At 37.3% G+C, this 22,723-nt stretch overlaps 1 protein-coding gene across 2 annotated transcripts in view; it reads left to right on the forward strand.

Moving 5' to 3' along the window:
- Positions 1-22,723, forward strand: part of LOC145674938 (N-acetylneuraminate (7)9-O-acetyltransferase) — a 146,736-nt gene that overhangs the window by 20,826 nt on the left and 103,187 nt on the right. For both annotated transcript variants that reach the window (XM_081745196.1, XM_081745197.1), the window contains exons 3-4: positions 7,151-7,412; positions 22,365-22,484. In XM_081745196.1, the coding sequence (XP_081601322.1) occupies positions 7,151-7,412; positions 22,365-22,484 (382 nt within the window). The remainder of the gene's footprint in view (positions 1-7,150; positions 7,413-22,364; positions 22,485-22,723) is intronic.

Raw genomic sequence — 22,723 nt, forward strand, 5'->3', positions numbered from 1 at the left:
TATAACTGTCTTCTTGTAAGAATATAACTTGATAATGATTTTGCAGAGTATTTTTAATACTTATACTATGTGTATAATCGGTAAATGTATATTTGTGGTAAATTTCACAAGAAAAGAATTATAAATACGAAAATTAGAATGTGTAAAATAAAAAGTTGCTAAATGGACAAGAAAGTTTTATTTTTGTTCTATTGTTCTTATTTACTGCTCTTGTGACATGAAATTTGCTACATACATGTCTTTGCCGATTATACACATACTAATATTATAAGAAATACCGGACGAATTCGTTATCAAATTATATTCCTATAACAACATTTTTATAGATATGCAACAATAATTTTAGACATGAGTGGACATAGAAAGTAAAAAATACAATTTAGCTTTTAAAAGAATATATTGATATGATTCTTTAACCCTCACACAACATAGGTATTTTTTGTAACGCGGGCTATCAAGAGTGGAGGGCACATTTTATGTCCAGCTGTTAAGGTTGAGTATATCTCACAAAAGAAACAAATTAGAGTCACAGAAATCTTCAGTGACTGAAGTGAACGGTACACGGATAAGACTTAAGAACTATTTATTACACTGCCATCTAGGAGTGGCCTTCTAAATGTCAGTCACATCTTCTACCAACGGGAGGGGGGGGGGGATATTTTGTGCCCATCAACATAATATAGCAAATTTATAAGACACACTAATGTGAAACTCTCAAAATGAGCAGTACATGGGAAAAGACTAACCACCAAATTCCAAGATGGCCTATTTATTATACTGCCATCTTGGAGTGACATTACTAAATATCAGTCATTTTCTACCAACGGAGAGGGGAGGAGGGAGGTTGTGAGCACCAACTTAAAATAGCAAATTTTATGAGATACACTAACGTCCAATTTCAACCACCATAAGGTATACGCTTTTATCTAAACATGTTGAGCAATAACGTATTTTCTCACAATTTTAAAGAAACTATTAAAAGAGTAATTACAATATATATACTGAGGTGGGCACAAAGAATTCCCCCGTTGGTAGTCCGCTGTAGTTTTTCAGTTGTGACGATAATTGTTTATACCTCTACACCTTTCTAATGAGAGCTTTCGTATTGCTACAGCTCTGCGCTTAGGGGCTAATATTTGCGAGCCTCACTACTGTTCTGCTTGCAACGCATATGTTGATAATAAAGGATTACATGGTCTTTCATGTAAAAAGAGTGCGGGAAGACAATCTCGACACCATAATGTGAACGACATCATTTGTAGAGCCCTCGTTCCAGCAGGAGTTTCTTCAATAAAAGAACCAAATGGTTGTTGTCGCTTGATGGTAAAAGGCCTGACGCCATGACCTTGGTATCGTGGAAAACCGGAAAAGCACTGGTCTGGGATTTCACATGTTCCGATACGTTTGCTCCTTCTAACATAACCCATTCTTCAATTCACTCAGGTCTCGTTGCCGCTCACAGAGAATCCGACAAAAGGCTAAAATACACAAACCTATTGGACAAATATTGGTTTGTAACAGTAGCAATAGAAACCAGTGGGTCTTGGGGTCACGAAGGATCTAATTTCATTAACGAAGTTGGTCATCGAATAAGCGATCAATACTGGTGATCCCGGAGCTACTGCATTCCTTTTCCAACGTATCAGCTTCGCCATCCAGCGCGGGAATGTGTCATCGATCTAAAGCACATTACCTTCTGGTAAAGAACTGGACGAGATTTTTCTTCTATAACCCACAATAAGACGGAAGTACATACATCCTAGAAGGCTGACAACCACTTTGACGATGTTCTGAAGAATGTTTTGAATTCAAGAACAAAAAATACCTGGAAAGAGACAAGCCAAGCCAAGTGTTTCACAATTTTAGCTAATATTTGTTTTAGTGATATATTTAATGTTTGTAATATTCACATTATTAGGAACGAAAATCTTTATACTGTCTTAAATATATGTCTGATTTGACAAAAAAAAGTTATAATATTATCAATATACAAGTATCTCTCAAATATATTATTACAATAATTCTAATTTTTAAATTAAAGTTTTCTGAATGAATCACAATACTTTAACATCAGCTTTTTTCTAACTTTTTTTTTCATGACAACAAGCTATTCTACTTCATTCGCTGGAACTGTAAGGCTCATTTCGCGGTTTTTTTTTTTTTTTTTTTTGTGTGTGTTCCTGACACACAGACACACACACACACACGAACCGAGTTGAACTTGGTTTGCTATGCAAACACGAGGAGGGGAGGAGTAAGAATACATAAACTGAAAACAATCGCTCTTACCAATAGTACTCTAATCCTGAATAAATACGTCGATTAAATTACACGATCAATAGGTTATTTCCTTATTATATTGTTTCGGTCCATGTTAACATGACAATTATACACTTCCTACAATATTTTGTAAAAAAATAATAAGAAAAAAAAAAAAAAAGATGGTACTACAACTTGGCATCATATCCAAACTACATAAGTATCTATTGGAAATTGAACCGCGTTTTCCGCTTCGATGAATTGTGTGTACCATATAGAGGTGTGCACGGGCCGGAATTTTAAGCACGGGCCTGGCCCAGCCCGTGTGCTAATAATGAGAAGCTCGAGCCGAGTCCGAGATATGTTTTAGCCTTTAGATCCGAGCCCGATCCGAGCCTGTGTGATGATCAAATAAGCCCGAATTACAGTAACTTAATAATGAACGCAAAATTGTATTTTTATTTACAACAATTAGAGGATTAATTTTGCAGTTGTGTTTAGAAGTTTTCCAGAAAGAACGGACCCATAAATATCGTTTTACAATATATTTACAAAGTTAGGCCCGAGAAATATGGTTGTATATTTAAAAATTTACGGCCCGAACTTGGCCCGAGCTCGAAGTGATCTATGCTTTGTAGGCCCGAGTCCGGGCCGCGGGCTCAGCCCGAGCCCGTACAGACCTCGAGTACCATGTAGCCACACGAGAATTCTTAAATTTTGAGGTAGTGTCATCTAATAAGTTGTTAAGCGATACAATTTAGATTAAGTGAGTTTATAAAGAATGTAGTGTAGTAATAAAGTATAATTCAAACCACAACTTCATAGTTTTGGATCCTAAATTATTTTTCCGGCAAGAATTGAATATGCGAATACATGCACTCAAAAGGATAGAAGGGGCGAGCAGGACGACGACTCGGGCGCCAAAATAAGGTTGCACAAAATTCAGGAGAAATAAAGAAAAGGAGGGAAGAATAAAGAGAGAGGAAAGTTACTTGCAATATTTCTAGTATGTACTTAAATCCTTTTCCGGCTTTAGGAAGTGGTCCTATAGTGTTACTCATGTTAGGAAAATGCATATGCACATACATAAAATAGGACAAATGTAGTAAAAAGTGCTGAAAATCAAGGAAAAGCAGGATTTATTTTTGAAAATTTTCTTACACCTCCAACCACGCTGGCTCTTCGCGGCTGGTCTGTTTGCCTCACTCATATATACGGGGGCGCCTTCGTATACTCTCGCCCCGGATTTTTCACCACGCGGCATTGAGTTTCAGCGAACTTTATTTTCTGAAACTTCTGATCAGGAATTCGACAAACCACATTTTCTATATAATTGAATGAGAAGCAAATATTCGCTTAAATATAATGGCTAATAGAAGTTCTAGGATATATATTATGTAAGAACAGTGGACTCACCTTTATACCGCGCTTTTTTCTTTCTTGTTTATGCACTAAAAATAAATATTTCGGTCATTGAGAGCAAGGTCACCGAACTGATCTAAATATTGATGTTACTTAGTGCGTAGACAAGATTTTTTTTTTTTTTTTAAGCGATACAAAGGTGAGCCGTTGTTCTTTCATATCTAAAGGGTTTAGAAAACTCACTTATAACCATCCTGCAATACTGTAGACCAGCGGTTCTCAACAGGTATGTCGTGGCACATTGGTGCGTCACGCAGTCCCATGAGATAGGCACATGATCTTAAAATTTAAAAATCATTTTAAATTCATTAATTAGTTAAAATCAATTTTGAGATAGATTGTACCAGTCAGCACCTCCAGCGACAGCAACAATACTTAGTAATACATAGTCAGGATTTCATAGAAATTTATAGTCTAACACTACTATAAATTATGTTATTATTAATAAGAAATCAAATAAGTGTGTCGCAGTCTCATGGATGTTCAGTAGAGTGTGTTCTCAGTCATAAAATGTTGAGAACCACTGGTGTAGACAACGACAAACTGTTTCAGCGAACCACCATCATCTTCATCAGTGTGATTGGAAACAAAAAAATAAGCTGCTGAGTACTTCACATAATCAAGTAGTCTTTAACTCATAGATGATGGAAAACAATGGAATGGAATTTTTGTTTTCAGTTTACACTGATGGATACGAGGGCGGTACGTTTCAACAGTTGAATTCTCAGAAGTTATATAATGTTTATTTTTATTAAGAGTATTGTATTTCGTTTAAGAAACTTTTCAACCATTTGTTGAGAAGGAGGAAAAATTAGTATCAAGAGATTCAACCCTTTATTGTGCTTTAAGGATGATTTAAAGAAACAAGTTTTGGCGATAGATGTCACTACAGTCTTCGTATCTCTCTAGTGTATTTTTTACCTTTCACGAAAATTTACAATTTTTCTTACAAATTTCAATCTACAGACTTCAAATTTTTAGAGGAGGAACTTCATAGCCTATCAAAGGCAACAATCCGTGCCGATTTTTTATTTAGAATTTTTTTCATTGTTGAAATAGTTTCATTGTTAAAGGTTTGAATATCCATTCCAACAATCAAGCTATTTCAACAATGAAGAAAATTGAAAATAAAAAATCGGCACGGATTGTTGCCTTCGATAGGTTATGAAATTTCTTCTCTAAAAATTTGAAGTCTGTAGGTTGAAATTTGTTAGAAAAATCATGAATTTTCGTGAAAGATAAAAAATACACTAGAGAGATACGAAGACTGTAGTGACATCTATCGGCAAAACTTGTCCCTTTAAAGTAACCTTAAATCACATTGTTTTTCTTTCATTTGTAAAGCAGGGTATTTTCATTAATTTTCCAGGAAATATTTGTTCATGTTACATAGAGCCAGGTAATGTAGGAAGAGCCCATCATTAGAAAATTACACAATTATAGTGGGTCCGCTGGCTACGAACGTAATTCGTTTCGTAACGTTGTTCGTAAACCGAAACTATTTTTCGATAAACGAGTTGAAGTTAATTATAAACACAATTAGTCCGTTATGCCTACAGAAACATGGTACTATATGCTGAGTTGTAAACGCTCCACTCAAACTCAAGTTTTTAAAAGGAGTACGCTCAACTCACGCTCAGCATAAGGAAAACCACTCTGATGATTTAATAACTAAAAATAGTTACAATAATAGAGATTGAGTACAGTCCGGATTGCAATTGGTAATATTAGGGTAAAATATATTACTTTACAAAGAAAGAATAATATTCAGGGAACTCATTTATACAACCAGCAAGTCTGTAATTACAATAATAAGGTAGAACGTGACCTCCATATATGCCTCTATAAGAGAAGCATTCCACGCATCTTATGTAGCCTAACGCCGAATAACCACTTGTCTGAAGTATTGTAAAGCTGTGTCACGTCGACGCCTTTACAGTATGCCACTCGCTTGCTCTTGTATCCCTTTGTATGCTATGAACAAATATCGTTGCCCAACATGTTCAGCGAAATGGCAATTTGCTAACATAATAAATGTATTTAAAGCATCAAGAGATTTATTTACCCAAAAATAAACACTATTTTGCAGCCATATTTTGTATGCTAGCCAGTTCTTGACCTTACGAAAAGATTAAATTTCTCTACATTATGCAAGGTTTCAAATACGTATTAAATGCTTTAAAAATCGATCAATCTATAGGCCTATGAACTTGCTTTTTTAATTTTTAATGATATATATATGTATAGTATTATAGCTTTTTTCTGTAGAACTTTTAATCCCAGTCGACTTGTGAGTGGCGGTCATTTTTATTGAGCACTGCGTACCAATAAGTGACTGCAAACGTTAGCTTAAACTTGTGTATGTTAGGACTGAGCTATTCAAAGAAACATTGCAACAAACATAATTTTCTTCAGCACATTCTCTTCTTTAATTTTGCCTCTTAGCATGAAAAGTCCTAATTGAATTGTAATAGGTGAAAATTACTCGCTAAAGTCAGTATCGAAATTTAACAAATTCTACTGTTTTAGAGCTGAGGTTTGTAATGGAAAGATGAAATATCAAAGTTGGATCAGGAGAGGATTTTACCTACGTCAGGTGACTCAAGTCCTTTCTTCGAAACTATTCAACTTTGGGTAAATGACAGTGTGTCCATTGAACAGAATGTCCATTGACGGGGCACCACGTCCTCAAGCCCCGAAATCATCGACCGAGTCCATGGTTTGGTTTTAGCCGACAGGCGAGTGAAAGTGCACGAGTTAGCAGAAGCCACTAGCAACTCAACTGAGTATGTTTACTTCATTCTGCATAATGAATTGCACATAAAAAAGCCATGCAAATGGATGCCGTACTTACTCCAGAGCAGTGAATAAACCTTGTCGCTGAGCAAAAATTGGCCGAACTGCGATTTGAATGCTTCCGCTTCCTGTCGATTCATCAGCTGTAGCTCCCTCGGACTGTCATGTATTTCCGAAAGCAAAACTTTCTTGGAAGATCGAAAATTTGAAAGTAAACGAGTATTTTAAAAGCCTCGAATAAACTCATTATCGCGAAGATGGAGAAACGTTGGGTCAAGTGCGGTGAACTCAGAGGGCACTATGTCGGAAAATAAAGTACGTTATGAAACTCACATTGTTTTCTTTAACACTTTAAATGCCAAGCTTCAAAATCAGGTATTTTACTTTGGATCCAGGAGCGTTCATTGGCCTGTTGAATAACACGTGAAATGTGTATAACATAAGTCTTAAAATCAAACCAAGTTACCTATCAAATCACCCTCATATATGCTGTTCTTATGAACATTTAAAAAAAAAGTAAAATGAAGAATGAAAAAGAAAAATAATTTCAAGTGTGATTATAACAGTCATTTTTTGAAAGGTAATTGCCTCTATATGTTTAAGTGTTTAGTAAGTATTTAAGGATACTTGTGAATATTCTTAATATTTATAATTGATTGCTATTTAATTTCAGTGATACAAGAAGATGTATGCGCTATCTTGCATTTTGGGGAACGCAAAATCATTTTGTATTTATTGGTGATTCTCGAATAAGGCAGCTTTACTTAGCTTTCCTGAATCACTTGGATCCGAAAGAAAGTACAGGATCAACAGTTCCTCAGGAGCAGTTTCATAGGGATCTCTCGTTTGGAGATTCACAGTTACGCTTAAAAGTGGAATTCGTGTGGAGTCCACTGGTATCCAAGAAAATGGTGGATGAATTTAATAAATGGAAGGTATGTAATAATTTCGAATAAATTAATGGCAGTTTATTTAACGCTTTGTTTTCCAGTGAAACAGTTGTAATATTATTTCCATTATTTTAGTAACTTGAAGTTTTAAATTCTTAATATGCTTTTGTGAAGATTTTAACTGTGAAACCCAGGTTATGGCCAGTATAATGACGATTATAGGGAGAAGCAGGGCCAACCCTAGGCAATTAACCGCCACGTATAATGGCATTATTTGCCGCCCTTTCTCCTCAAAAAAGAAATCTTAAAAGCCACGATTTTAAGTATGCTACCCCATCATAAACAACGAAGAGGAGGGAAAGAGTACTCGCACTCAGAAAGGCCTAAACACTACATATACAATCTCGTTGTGTCTGTGTTTTTTCTTTAAATAATGATCTATTATGTCAGTGAAAGATAAAGCAAACGCACCTGCAGAGGAAAGATGGTAATCCTTTTTGTAGAATTGAATATCGAGCTTCAAGCTCAATATATCAGTGTGGAATTTCTCTTTTATCTTTAGTTCTTGATTTTTCATCTACATCTGTTTCAAAAAGAATTAAAAACGTGTTTAATGACACGGGACTTGTTTGTGACAAATTCAAGACTAATTTTCATATCAAAACTGCCATAATTAACTAAATGGAACAGGTGTTTGAGAATTGAGTTCTTGTATTTGACAACAACCAAGCAATTCATGCTGGGATTTGTACGACCATGTGACCTTAAACGAATGCAACCTAAACATGATTTATGAATGTAGTATTCAAATAGAAGGCCAGTTTAGTAAATTTATCTACCATCATCATGAAGTCTATTTCCAGTAAAAGATATTTATTCTAAATAATATACTTATGACGGATTTTGTCGCCCTGTGCAAATGCAGGTGTTGAACATATGGTAGAGCCGGCCCTGTAGAGAAGTATCGGAGGAGAAACACCAATATTATAGTGTTTTATCTTATTCTGTAGTTGATCCCATGAGAACTTAAAGGAGATCTCTCTGAAGTAAGCTACGCATGAGACCCGGGTTCGATTCCAATTGACAGCTCATGTTAGTAGGCTTCTACGTTAAGCTGTAGTCCACGTCTCCTCTGTGGGTCTTTCAATATATAAGTTTCCCTAAGCAGAAAAAAAAGTAAGCCATACATACATGTGTAGGTGGGTCCTTCCTCACCTCTTCACATAATCCCTATTGAGATTCAGGTATTCTGTCTCACCGTTGCACCAATTTGTCTAAACCCTTTGTAAAAAATCGGGGCTTTAGCTATTTAGCACTCTCCTCACATTCAACTTCAGTTCTTTCTCATTAGTTGACGGGAGACCAGATCGCTTATGTCGAACCTGAACTCTTCTTGAGGAAAATACAATTCGATATAAGCGACCTAGTCTCTTCTTCTTGACGATAACGCGGACACCCCCCCCCTTCCCACACACACACACTCAGCACGCAAACAAAGACACAAATTGAAGAATTAGGATGCCCCACTCTCCATACAGCCTCAATTTAGCGCCAAGTTAATTCCATCTTTTTCCGTCGTTAAAGACTCCATTGCAGAGCGAAAGTTTCGAAACAGATGAAAAACGTGAAGCGGAATGTAAGGACAGGAGAGTGCTAAATAGCCAGAGCCTTGATTTTTTTTTTTTTTTTCCAAACGATTTGAACAAATTGATGCAATGGTGAGACAAATGCCTGAATCCCAATGGGAATTATGTGAAGAGATAAGAAAGGATCTACCTATACTGTATGTATAGTTTTACAAATGTATAGTAAAAAATATCTTATATATATATATATATATATATATATATATATATATATATATATATATTTTTTACAACAGGGAAACTTATATGTTGAACTCCCACGTATAACCTCGGTCCTGAAAGGGACGTTAAACTTCAGTTCAGCTAATCAAATATGATAAATTAAGTGAAGTACAATTAGGTGAAATTTATTTGCCAACAATTAAATACGCATGACTAAGAGAATTCCATTTATTGTTATTATTATTACATTCGATAGGTAAAACCATGACAAGTACATATCATTATATTAGTTATTATTTTAAATAAATCCACTCGAAATTATAGTAATTTATGTAAACTCTATTAAACTGATCCGTATTCTTTAAGGGCATAGTAGGCTATGTTTGGAACAGAGGTATTTTCCGTATATTTATTTATTTACGTGTTTGTTTTACGTACTTGCACATAGTTGCTTCACCAGCATATAGTTGCTTGTACATCCACGTTCACTTCTCTATTGGGACACAGATTTTAGGTATTGTCCCAGCATCATGAGGTGATTTATTAGCTGTCTGGATTAAGAGGGAGTGGACTCCGGTCTAGAAAACCAGAAATAATGGTACTGGGAGCCGAAGCACTGATCATGTATCACCTAGTTAACGTGCGCAATCTGGGCAGTAGTCCTGCGTGGGTCGTGAGCTAGGAAATGTCCTTTAATTCTTTTAAATTATACGAGGGAAAGTCAAAAACTAATGGGACTAGAAAAGGTACATTGTATTCTAAAACTGTACTACATAATCTCCCTGCAGTCGTCGCGAATTCTGTCGAGGAATTTGAAGCTTAAAATATTTAATATATAAAACGATAATCATGCCTGTTGTTCTGTATGATTGCGAAACATAGTCGCTTACTCGGAAGGAAGAACATAGATTGAAAGTACTTGAGAACAAGGTCCTGCGATGAATATTCGGACCCAAGAGGAACGGGAATGGGGAATGGTTGAAATTTCATAACGAGGAACTACATAATTTATACAGTTTACCCAACATTGTTAGGGTCATCAAGTCTAGGAGGCTCAGGTGGACAGGTCATGTAGCCAAGATAGAAGAAAGTAGGAACACGTTCCAAATCTTAACTGGAAGACCAACCGGAAAACGACCATTAGAAAGATGTAGGCGCAGATGGGAGGACAATATTAAGATGGATCTCGCAGAAATAGAAATACAAAATAGAAACTGGATCCAATTGGCTAATAATAGAAGTCAATGGAGAGCTTTTGTGAACGCGGCATTGAACCTCCGAGTTCCATAGACCATACAGTTACTTACTTAGTTAATCTTCCTGCACTTTAATTCACTTTCCCCAATGTTTCACAAGTTTTTTGATTCCGTCAAAGAAAAAAAAATGTTCTTCGGTTACACCTGTAACCAATTTTACACCGCATTAATGACTAGCTGATGGTTGGAATTTAAATTTCTTGACTTCTGCCGATGATGGATGTTTCCAAACCATTCTCGTAGCCTTACTTTCCGGTTCGTGATTATGTACCCATCGTTGACGTCGGTGACCTGCCCGATCTTTCCTGGTCACATAAAGAAGTTCTTCCCTGTTTGAAACGTTCTATCAATTCGTAGATCTTGCTTCGCGATAAACAGCTGTCACCATACTGCGCTTGCATTCGACGAATAATTTCTGCAGGTTTAACACCTTCCACAAACAAAAAGCGAATCACTGCCCTCATTTCCTCCTTGGTGCAGATCAACAATGGAGCTACCATGTTTAACGGTCTGCTACACTCCAACGACTAACGCGGGAATAAGAGTGACACGTTGTATAGAAGTGTTGCAGACGACATTACTTAAGTGCTGTATACTAGCATTGTTATCAAACCATAATGCGATAAATTGCGAGTGCCTGTACTTTTTGACTTCTTCTCGTATAATCTAACTAAAATACCCGTTCTTCGTATGGCAGAAATCGGTTATGGAAATAATTTGAGGCGCATTTTCCTTTTAGGATACATATTTCATTGAAAGTGCAATAAAAAGCCATAAGGAACTCTATTTTTAGCAAAAAACATAATACAATATCGCGTACGGTATCCTTTTAATCAAACTGACATAATAGAAACCATCTTATCGTAGACACTATGTTTCAAAATTTATTTCAAACAGGTCAGCTGTTTTCTTGTGATGCGGTCGAAAACAACAGATAACATTGTTTTTAATGTGGCGAACGAAATTATAGAAGTTTTCCCTATTTTCCTATTAAAACTAGTATTTGGAACATGTGTCCACTTAGTTGTAATTATAATGATTATTGCGGGTGGCAAAAGAAACTAACGTGATAACCAAGCTTGGGAATCGGACTTGGAATCCGTTTTGTACCCGTGCATTGACAGCTTTGCTTATGTCAACCTGACTGCATACAAAGCTATATATACACATATGCTATTTCCCGCAAATTGTGACGCGATTCAAACAGAACAGAGTTTTGTTCCAACCTCACCACAAACAACCGCAATAAACCACTATTTTATAGGTTATATTGAAAACGATATACTTCAGCAATCCATTGTATTATAGAAAGTATAGTATAAAGAAACTTACACTACGCGGTCTACACACACAAGAGACGACGAAGGATTCAAAGAATCCAATGCATCCACAATTCAGTTTGAGTATATTTGACAAGATATACAACTGCATACTTACGTTGTTATTCTTGGTTATCAATTTTTTTTAAAGTGTTATCTAGTAGTACGTAAACACAAAACGTGACATGTCCAATTACTCCATAGATACTTGAGCACAAGGAAATTGCAGGTCTTACTAAATTGTGTCTATCTCTGACAGAGCCGTGTCATTCTTCCCACTTCTCAGACGAAGCCCCGCCCATGGGTCTAGAACCCAAGCGTACAATGAAGTCTCATAACATATAAATTTTTATTCATGTCGTCTACATATATACTCTCAGTGGTTGGAGCTTTATCATGACGTATTAGAAGAGTTTGTGAGAGAACGTTATCACAGTGATTCCCGCGGGTAACTATTAAACGTGTACAATGAGGTCATTATAATGTAAAAAGAGAGAAAATGCAGAAGTGAAAAAATGCACTTCTTTAAGCCCACTACACAAAATAAAATGAATGTTCTCCAAATTGTTTCATAATAAAGATCACTATATAATGAGGAGGTTATAATCGAGTTTCCTCTTCGCAAAGTGACGGACTCGTTAGATACTCAATTTTTACCAAGACTTTTGAACTTCCAGTTCTTCCCTTAGGATACACATTTTAAGCAAAGTGACAGACCTAGTTCGAACTAGGTGGTAACTATATTCACGGCAACGGTGAACACTTCTTTGTAAGTTTAAGGTAATTTGCTATATACAGGGTGCGGCAGCGTTCATAGTAGGATATTAAAAACAACACACCATCAGGCAGTAACTGTAATTTATTTATTACCTCTTATGTCAATTAATAGTTAAAGGTATGCCATTTACTAATGTGTAAGTCATTGTCCATTGCGTGGATTACTTTTTGAATATGACTCCTGTCAAATGATGCCCCCTCTGCACAACACATTCATCTAGGCGGCGTTGGAAGCTTTCCATAACTCAGCGTAACGTATTCCCTGGGACATTGCCGACGGCAGTTCTGATGCGATCCTTCAGCTCAGGAATGGTGGCACAACGTGTTCGGAACACTTCTTGCTTCAGGTAGCCCCAAAGGAAAAAGTCTACACATGAAAGATCAGGTGAGCGAGGCGGCCAGGAAATGCCACCAAAACGAGAAATTTCTCTACCTGGAAATGTCTATCGCAAGAAATCCATGCAAATTTTGGCTGTATGCGAGGTCGCTCCGTCTTGTTGAAATCATAATTGTTCCACATCCACATCGATCATACCTAATTAGGAAAGAATGAAGTCTTGCATCATCTTTGGATAGCGTTCACTGGTGACAGTTACAGCCACACTGCTGTCATCCTCAAAGAAGTAAGGGCTAATAATCCCAAAGGAAGCAACTCCACACCACACTGTGACATGAGAACTGTGCAAGGGCTTGATGTGCAGTTCATGCGGGTTTACATCACTACAATAACGCATATTGAGTTGATTTTTTGTTTAACGTCCCGTTCAGCAGCGAGGCTATATGAGACGTGGACCTACTGATTAACGTGGAATCCGAACCACATGAGCTCCCGCCGGGAATCGAACCCGGGTCTCCCACGCCAAAGGCGCGTACGCTAACCGCTTAGCCACGGAGGAGCTCACAATAACGCATATTCTGTTTATTCACTGAACCACATAACTCGAAATGAGCTTCCTCTGACATCAGGATGATGTGCAACATTTGTGGATTTTGGCGAAGGAGATCATGCATGGTTAAGCAGAATGTTTCTCGTGAAACCCAATCGCGAGGCCTAATTTCCTGAAAATCTGCAGCTTATATGGGTGAAAATGGAGATCTTCGTGCAATATTCTCCTGAATGAGCGATCGGACATATGCACAGTTTGCGAATGACGACGAGCAGATCTTTTTGGGTTACGCAATATTGCAGCACGAACATTTTCCACGGCTTCTGGTGTCCGCACAGTTCTTTCACTTCTTCCCGGTTTGCCATTGCAAACAGAACCTGTTGTTCGAAATGCACGTACTCACCTCCCAATGGTCCGTCCATTTGGAACTTTCTCATGACGTCCCAAGTTGAAATGTTGCCGAAATAGACGCTGGGTAGCAATAACAGAGTCGTTATTCTTGAAATAACTTTCAACAGCAAAGGCACGATGCTGTGCACTCCACCGCTCCATATCACTGTCACACTCGAAATGGCAGCTCATTAGTACACGAATGCGGCACGAGCTGGCGCGCATTCATGCAACAATCGGTCTAGTTTGTATATCATAACAATTTATTTTACTTAGTACTAAATTAACAAACTTACGAACTTACCGATGGACCCAAGGTTCACTTCCTAATTCACGAATGCTCTTCATTGACTTCTGTCCTAGCCAATTGAATCCAGTTTCTATATTGTATTCCAATTTCTGCGAAATCCATCTTAATGTTGTTGTCCTATTACGTCTGTGTTCTTATAATAGTATCTTAACAAAACTGCGTCAGCTATTTCAGTTCTTCTATTCATCCTATTCAATGGATGCTTCAGAGAAGGATATTATCCCACCAGCTGGAAACTAGCTCACGTGACCGCAATATATAAATCAAGACTTTAGATCAAGTATCCTCCTATAGGCCAATATCTCTTCTTTCTGTAATATCTATTATCTGCGAAAAAATAATCAAAGTCAGGCTACTCAAATTCACGTCGCCTTACATTCACACTTCTCAGCACGGCATTCTACCAAAAAGCTCAAGTCTCAGAAATTAAGTACTCTTTCCTGTGCAGTTAAATGTATGAATAACAAATTCAATTAGATTTCATCTATTTTGATCTCTCCAAGGCTTTTGATTTTGTCAGTCACATTCTTCTTCTCCACAAGCTTTTTAATAGGTTTAATGTACATGGTAAATTTCTCTCTTTAAATCACCAGCTACCTGAAAGACCGTAAACATCAGGGATGACTTCTAACCCCCAACCTGTGATCTCGGGGGTGCTTCAGGGAAGCGTACTAGGGCCCCTGCTATTTGTCCTGTATATGGACAGCCTCTACTCTCACTTATCAGCTAATCCTAGTGGCCGTTTACTTTTTGCTGACGATTGCAAATTATATAGAGAAATATCATATTTCCGTGACACGATTGCCCTACAGGAAGACATAAATTATCTTGTAGACTGGTGTGAAATGTGGCAATTGAAACTTAACAGTAAGAAATGTGACAGTATTATAATTACTCTGAAAAAGTCTCTTGTGCCCCCCAAATACCATATTAACGATTCCCCTATAACACATTCTGTGAGTCATAATGATCTTGGTGTCATCTTTGATTCGAAACGCTCGTTCTCTGACCACATCTCTTCAATAGTTAAGAAATCAATGCGTATGCTGGGGCTTCTTTACTGATTCACTGAATTACGTACTGTGGCATCATTAACAACATTCTATAAAACTCTAATAGCACCCAAGATCGAATACTGCTCTCCCATATGGGCCGTGGCCGCACCTACACATCTCTCTAGACTTGAGTCTGTTCTTAATTTCTTTATTGCAACAGTACTTTTTCGTGTTCCCGCACTTTGAATATTACCTAAGAAACCAGACGCCGGAAGTACGCAGAAATAACTCTGATCTGAAATTTCTTCATAAGATAGTTAATGGGAACCTAAGATGAGAAACCCTAATTCACTAACTGTCCTTACATGTTCCTTCCCGCATAACCCGGAATATCCACCTATTCCATCTTGCACGTCCTTGGGTGACAATTATACAGAGGTCTCTTTTTCACCAAGTACCGAACTATTATAATAGTCTAACTAGTTAGGTGGACATTTTTTCGAGCCACCCGGTGTTTGAAAGAGCAATAAAACGCATGCTGACCAAATAATATTACTTGTGTACTCTTTGTTGATGTTATTGTTGTTGTTACTTATTTTTATTGTTTTTGTCCTTTTTCTTTTTTTTCTTTTCCTGCTTGTTAACTTTTCCCTGTGTAAAATGGAAAAATTATACTGGAACTGGGAATTTGTTCAATAAAATAAAATAAATAAATAAAAATAGTCTTTTTTCCGCGCTTGAGTTTCGGGTTAAAAAAAAGTACGAAAGCTTTCCTACTTTCTTCCATTCTGACAATATAACGTTGCCACCTGAGCTGCCTAAACTTAAATGACCCCAACAGTGTTGGGTGAACGGAATAAATCATGCAATTCGTCGTTATGAAGTTTCTGCCTTTCCCCATTCGTGTCTCTCTTGGGTCCAAATATTTGTCTCAAGATTTTATTTTTAAATACTTCGAATCTGCGTTATTTTCTGAAAATAAGTGACCATGTTTTGCAGCCATATTTCACAACAGGCGTAATTATCAGTTTCGTGTATAAAAAAGTGATTGGATTGAATAGGAACACGAATTACTTGTTTTCAGTCAACGTTTAATTTCTGTGTAGATTAATTTTCTTTTTTTTTATCTGTTGATCCTAGATATTTGTAAGTGTCTACTTTGTCGAAAGTACTACTTGTTATTTGAGGAGTATTTATAGTCACAACAAATTTTCATGTATCTAATATTCTTTGCATTTACTTCTAAACTCGTGTTCCCTTATGATTTTACTAAAACCTGTGCATTTCTATTCTCTAAAGTACAAAGTTCAAAACATCAAATTTTATGCTCAGCAATTCGGAACGTGATACGAAGGTTGCACTAAAAGTTTCGGGAAAATAATAGAACGCAAGAACTTCAAAGTACAGAATTTTTTATTGCTTTTCAAAGTACTTCCCCTGTGCAGCAGTGCATTGTTTCATGCGATAGAACGTCTTGAAACAAGTTATGCCACTCCGAAGTTGGTACTTGTAAAACATGCAGTTTTTATTCCTTGATGCCTTCTTCTGGAGTGCAAAAGCGCTTCCCACGCAACATCTTCTTGATTGTTGGGATCAAAAAGAAGTTATCGAGCTGGCATTGTCGTGATACAGAATAATTCGATGGTTCGGATTGACTGTTTGCTCACATTCAGTACTTGTGGTAGACATATGGTTTGTGTACCATTCTGCACTGACTGCTCTCTGATTCTCCAGTGGGACAGTTGCAATATGACCTGATTTATCAAAAAGCGATGAAATCATTTGTTTGGAGACATTGCATGCACGAACAACTTTGGTTGGTTTAGGTTCATCATGGAACACTCACACAGCAGATTGTCACTTTGTTTCCGGTTCGTATACATACATTCACGTTTCATCAACTGTTACGGTGTTAAACACAAAATTAGATGATCCCGACTTGAACCGTTTCGTCATAGCCTTGCACCACTTCACACGGGCTTCCTTTTGCTATTGAGTTGAATCGTGTGGGATCCAACAAGCGGAAAGTGTTTTCACACCTAAACGATCTTGTAATATTGTTTGTATTTGGCTTATTTCAATGCCTAAAGTTCCGTGAATTTCGCGATAAGTAACATGTCGATCGGTGTTAATTAATTCGCGAACAGCTTCAATCTAATTCGCGAACAGCTTCAATCTTTATGGGCTGTCGATGGACAACCTACACGAATCTCATCACTCAAGCTGACCCGACGACATCTGAATTCCTGATACCAGCTGTAAATTGTCTGGGGTGGGACTTCATCTGAAAAGGTAGCAGTCATTAGACGAACACACTGTTGCTGTGTTAACCCTTGGCGAAAATCATAATAAATCATGGCACGGAAGTGCTTTTGATCATGACTCCCTCACTTCGAACTGTTGCCCTGCAACGATAAAGATTCCGAGTTACATACAATTATGCATTTTGAGTGGACAAAGAGGACAGTTCGATAACCACAACAAATTCTAATAGATTACATTGTTTCCAGTACGTGCTTTCCGAAACTTTCAGTGCAACCCTCTTAATAGTAAAATTTCCTCACCTGTCCTTTGAAAGCGGAATTCCGAAATTGCTTTTAGATAACCATTCCCAAAGTTAAGACTTAGTGAAATCACTTAAATGGTAGATTGACTCTAGTCCATGTGTTGGAATCACCACATTTCATAAGAATCGTGAAACACTCCAGAAGTGTGTTTACTAGAGCTGCTCATAGATGTACAGTTCTACATCACTCATTTTGCTGTTTTTTTAACCTCTCTATATAAAAGTAGTCGTCCTGATTGAGTGAGTGAGTGATTAACTGATCAGCGCCCAGGCTAAACCACTTAAGCTAAAAACATGACATTGGACAGGACACACGGTGCGTCGTGCATATGGGAGTAATGGACAAAAATAAAACAAATCATACTGAAGCTTTTATTACATGTTTATTGTGTCCCAAGGCATTCTTTGCTCACTTAGACTGAAGCAAAGTTGTTCTTGAAGTTATCGAACTTGACAACTGTACTGATATAGAAAATAATATCCCGTTCAGGGACGTAAAAAAACTAAGTTAGACATTTAAGGCCTTATGCAGAGTAGTTCTGACGCGTGATTAGTGTCTTACTAAAGAGTTCGATTAACATATGTTTCCTGCAGTAGTCAGGCCTTTAGTATGACGCTAAACATACGTCAAGACGACTTGCATAAGGCCCTTACTGTACGGCACTCGTAAACACGAACCCATACTACATAACACTAAAATATAATGAAAAGCAGTGCATGAGATGACTGAAATAGTTCTAGAGTTTTTTTTAAAGATCAACCAGTACTATCACTGTCTAAGTTATCAAATCCCATAGCGACAGAATTATGAAGCTAGACAGCATTAGCAGCATCAGTTTTGAAATAACTTTCCAGATCCGTATCTGTCCTCCTTTTCTTTGCGTGAATCTGTATCTTGGAGGAGACAATAGGGTCAGATAGAATAAGCATATGCTTCATTAGGTCTAAATAAGTATTGAAGAGAGAAGTTATAAGATGTAGCTTAGTGTGACGGAAGACTTTATGGAGGGCTTCTAAAGCTTCTTCCGCATAACCGACAATCCTTTGGACTATTCGTCATTTCTTGGTATATTTAATTTCACTGAAGCTTCATTGGCAACAAAGGCAAGCTCCTCTGCCGATTTAGTCGCTACAAGAGGATCTAAGCCCCTTTTCTTTGTTTTTACTGAACACTCTGCGAACTGTACTGGTTCTACCGCGAGTAGAGCAAGCTACATCGGTCTTCACGTTGCTGTGATACCGAGCAGTTATCACTGTTGAGACATAGTTCGGAAGTGTATATGCACGATCAAACCACTCTTTATTTTTAGCTAGGAAAACTGACGAAGCTCTGTGCGACATCCTCCATTTTTTTTTGCTCAAGGTCATATTAATAACTTACTAAATTTCTCTAAACTGTTTTACACGTCTTCCGTGGCGTCTTCAAGTTTATAATGACTACAAATAGCCTGCATAGTTTCCGCTTTCTTCCGACTAGCGCTGGTGGTTGTTATCCATCTTTCAAAAATGTCCTTGTTTTTCATTGGGTTTTCTTTCGCAATTTCACTAATTACAGTCAATATTGCGGACACTTGGGACACTTGCACACATATTATTGCTGAATCCAAAGGAGATCATTAAAGGGAGATATTTCTGCAGAGATCTCAAGACATGTTTAGGCTTTTTTGAGATATTCCAAATATACCAGTAAAAAATGATTACCAATCGTTCGTCGTAAAGGAAAGAACGTATCTGTGCTATAACTGTCCACTAGTGGCAAAAGGCCTCACCTTTCGCTTTGGTCTGAAACACCAGTGCGATCGCTGTGGAGATAATGACTCAGGTCGGTCTAGTATAGTAGTTATGCATGCGAATTGTTATCTGTAAGAGTGTCATCTCGACTCGGGTCGGCCTAATGTGGTAGCTTTACGCGCGCCCTCTGTATGCTGACGGGTTATCATCATTTCTGTCTTGCGAATCATTTGTGCTTCATTCCGTACTACTTGCAAGTCCGAAGAAAATTGTTTCTTTTCTCATTTTTGTCCATTGGTCGACGCACTGTGGGACATGGGAATTGGGTGTAAAATACTTTCGTAACTATTTCTATGGAACCCGAAGATTCAATGTCGCGATCACAAAAGCTCTCTATTGACCTTTGTCCTTAGCCAACTGAATCCAGTTTCTACTTTGTACTCCTATTTCTGAGAGATTTATTTTAATATTGTGCTCCCATCTGCTTCTAGGTCGTCCTAATGGACGTTTTCCGATTGGATTCCAGTCAAAAATTTGAAAGTGTTACTACTTCCATTTGAAAGTGTTACTACTTCCATTCTCGTTATGTCGTCTGCCTACTAGAGCCTCCTAGACTTGATAACCCTAACAATGTTTGGTAAACTGTATAAATTATGTAATTCCTCGTTATGAAGTTTCCCCTTTTCCGTTCCTCTTGGGTCCGAATATTCGTCTCACGATCTTGTTCTCAAATACTGTCAGTCTGCGTTCTTGCCTCACAGTAAAGTACCATGTTTCGCATGAGCAATAACAGAATTTCCTGCGTTCAGTCGACATTTAATTTCTTAGTGGATATGATTTTGGTCTGTTGATATTGATCCCAAATATTTGAAAGTATCCTCTTGGTCGAAAGTATTATTTGATATTTTGACGCATCCATAATTTGCAGTATTACGATCCAGACGACCTTCCATGTGTCTTGTTTCCTCTGCATTTACTTCTAAACCCATGTCCGTGTAAACGTTTAATAAGAGCTCTGTTTTCTTTCTACTGTTCTCCTGTCATCCCGTATCAGATTTACATCATCACCATACACCATAACGTGGTGAATACCTTTCAGCTCTAGGCCTATCAGATACCACTTATGAGGATTTTTTGAAAATTCAATGGGGAAGATTGGGGGATAGGGGTGGCTATTATTATGTTTTAAATGACTATATCTCCGAATTCCTGAATGTTTGAGACATGAAATTTGGTATATTAACTTCTCATTTAAAATAATAAGACACGTGGTTCAGGGTTTTTTCGATATTGGATCTAGAAGGGAGTGAGAAGGAAGTGAGCAGGAAAAAGGGAATGAAATTAGGATTATTATAATAAAATTGCCATATCTCGGAATCCGATAACGTTAGAAACATGAAATTTAGTATTTGTTTTTTTTTTTTAAATTTAAAATAAACATTTATTCCTGCGTTTCTTGATGTGTTCTAGAAGAAAAAGAAAGTGGAAAGAAAGAGGAGTGGAGATTGCAATTGTTATAAGAAGATGCCCATATCTCGGAACCCCTCAAGCTTGGAGACATGAAATTTTGTGTTTTGGACTTTTAATATAAATTAAAACAATTAAATACATGTTTCAGCGTTTTTAGATGTATGACTTACAATTTAAGACAAAGAATTGAAGGCGTTTCCTTAAAATGCCGAATACGAGACACTCGAATTTTTTTTTGGGAGAACTCGAGTTCAGACAAATCCTATATTAAAGGTATAGGAAAGAGAACGCAAAATATTGCCCATAGTAACACAGGGATGCATTTGCTAGTACCAATATAAACAGTTGTGTATCAAAGTCACACCTTCAAGGAATCTACTAAAATACATTTACAGATTTACATATCCTGTTTCACATTGAAAAGTATTCCGTGTGAGAGCTATTGTATATACGAGGGGGTATCGCAAAATTTTAATTATAGTAAAATAAATCAGGATACAGGGATTGTTGTGATTTGTAGTTGTTAACCCTCTGTATGTAATCACCGCCCAGATTTACACATTTCTCGCAGCGTTCTTTCACTTTACGAATACCGTCATTGTAGAAGTTTGCACATTGTGCTTTAAACCACTCTTCCACCTCATAAATTACGTCACCTGTATTGTCAAAATGGCGACCATGCAACGGATTCTTCATTTGGGTTCTGGTTGCGAGGTTCTTCAACGGGTTCTGGTTGCGAGGTCGAGAGAATAAGGTGGGTGCTACAATACCTGGAAGCCACACTCCCTTGCTTTGTCGACAGCAATTTGAGATGAATGAGCTGTTGCTTTTGAAAAGGTTTCAGCAAACGAGGAACCCAGTGCACATATACCTTAGACATGTGAAGTTCGTCATGGATAATTTTCCATACACTACCATAACTGAGACCAGTTTCATTCATACTCATTTGGATGGTTGTACATCTTCGAGAATTAAACACTCCACTTTCTTCACAGTGGCCGCATCGTCTATCAGGGATGGTGTTTCAGGTCTTAGGTCGTCTGTGAGGAGCATATGACTAGTTTGGAATTTCCTTTCCCACTTTACAGTGGTGTCATAAGATGGACAATCATAACTATACACAGCCTTCATCTCGTCATGAATTTGTCTGACATTATTACCCTTCAAATGCAGGAATTTTATCACACTGTGAGCCTCAATCTTATCCATCTTTCACTTTGGTCACTTTTGGCACACCCTGTAAAAAAAATTAACAATCATTAGGAGCTAATTTCCTTAACATCATGCCCATAAAAACCAAATATAAATATAACATTGACAAAATTTCATAATCGTATCTTAATAACTTTATGATACGCTCTCGTATGTGCCTATAGAGTGTATTCATTTATTCAAGTGTGTGTATATTAATATTTTTTCTTTACATTGTCAGCGTTATTTTTTATTTTATTTTATTTTATTTATTTATTTATTTATTTTTGTTTCTAGAATGAAGAGCAGCCTCCTACTGTGATAGTAGCAGGAAGTGCAACATGGGCTATTAAGGAATCCAACGCTTCGGCTAAAGCTCTTCAGGAATATACAATGAACTTAACGAGATTAGTTCAGGTAAATATGTTTGGTTCCAATTGATTGGGATTAGAGTTTAGATTTCTGGGCTTTCGGCATCTAAGGCCATTTAGCCCGTCACGTTTTGATTGATAACGTTTCTCGGCGAGCACACTATCTGGAGAAAGGATTGGGGAGAGTTTTGAGAATACAGATTATGTTCGTGTTTAGAAGTATTGTATTTTTAGAGGTAGATTAATAGAATTGTGAAGAACCAGTGTGTTGTACCTACTGTTGTG

This window comes from Thermobia domestica, chromosome 18 (assembly GCF_964235325.1).
Source record: "Thermobia domestica chromosome 18, izTheDome1.hap1.1, whole genome shotgun sequence".
Classification (NCBI taxonomy): Eukaryota; Metazoa; Arthropoda; class Insecta; order Zygentoma; family Lepismatidae; genus Thermobia; species Thermobia domestica.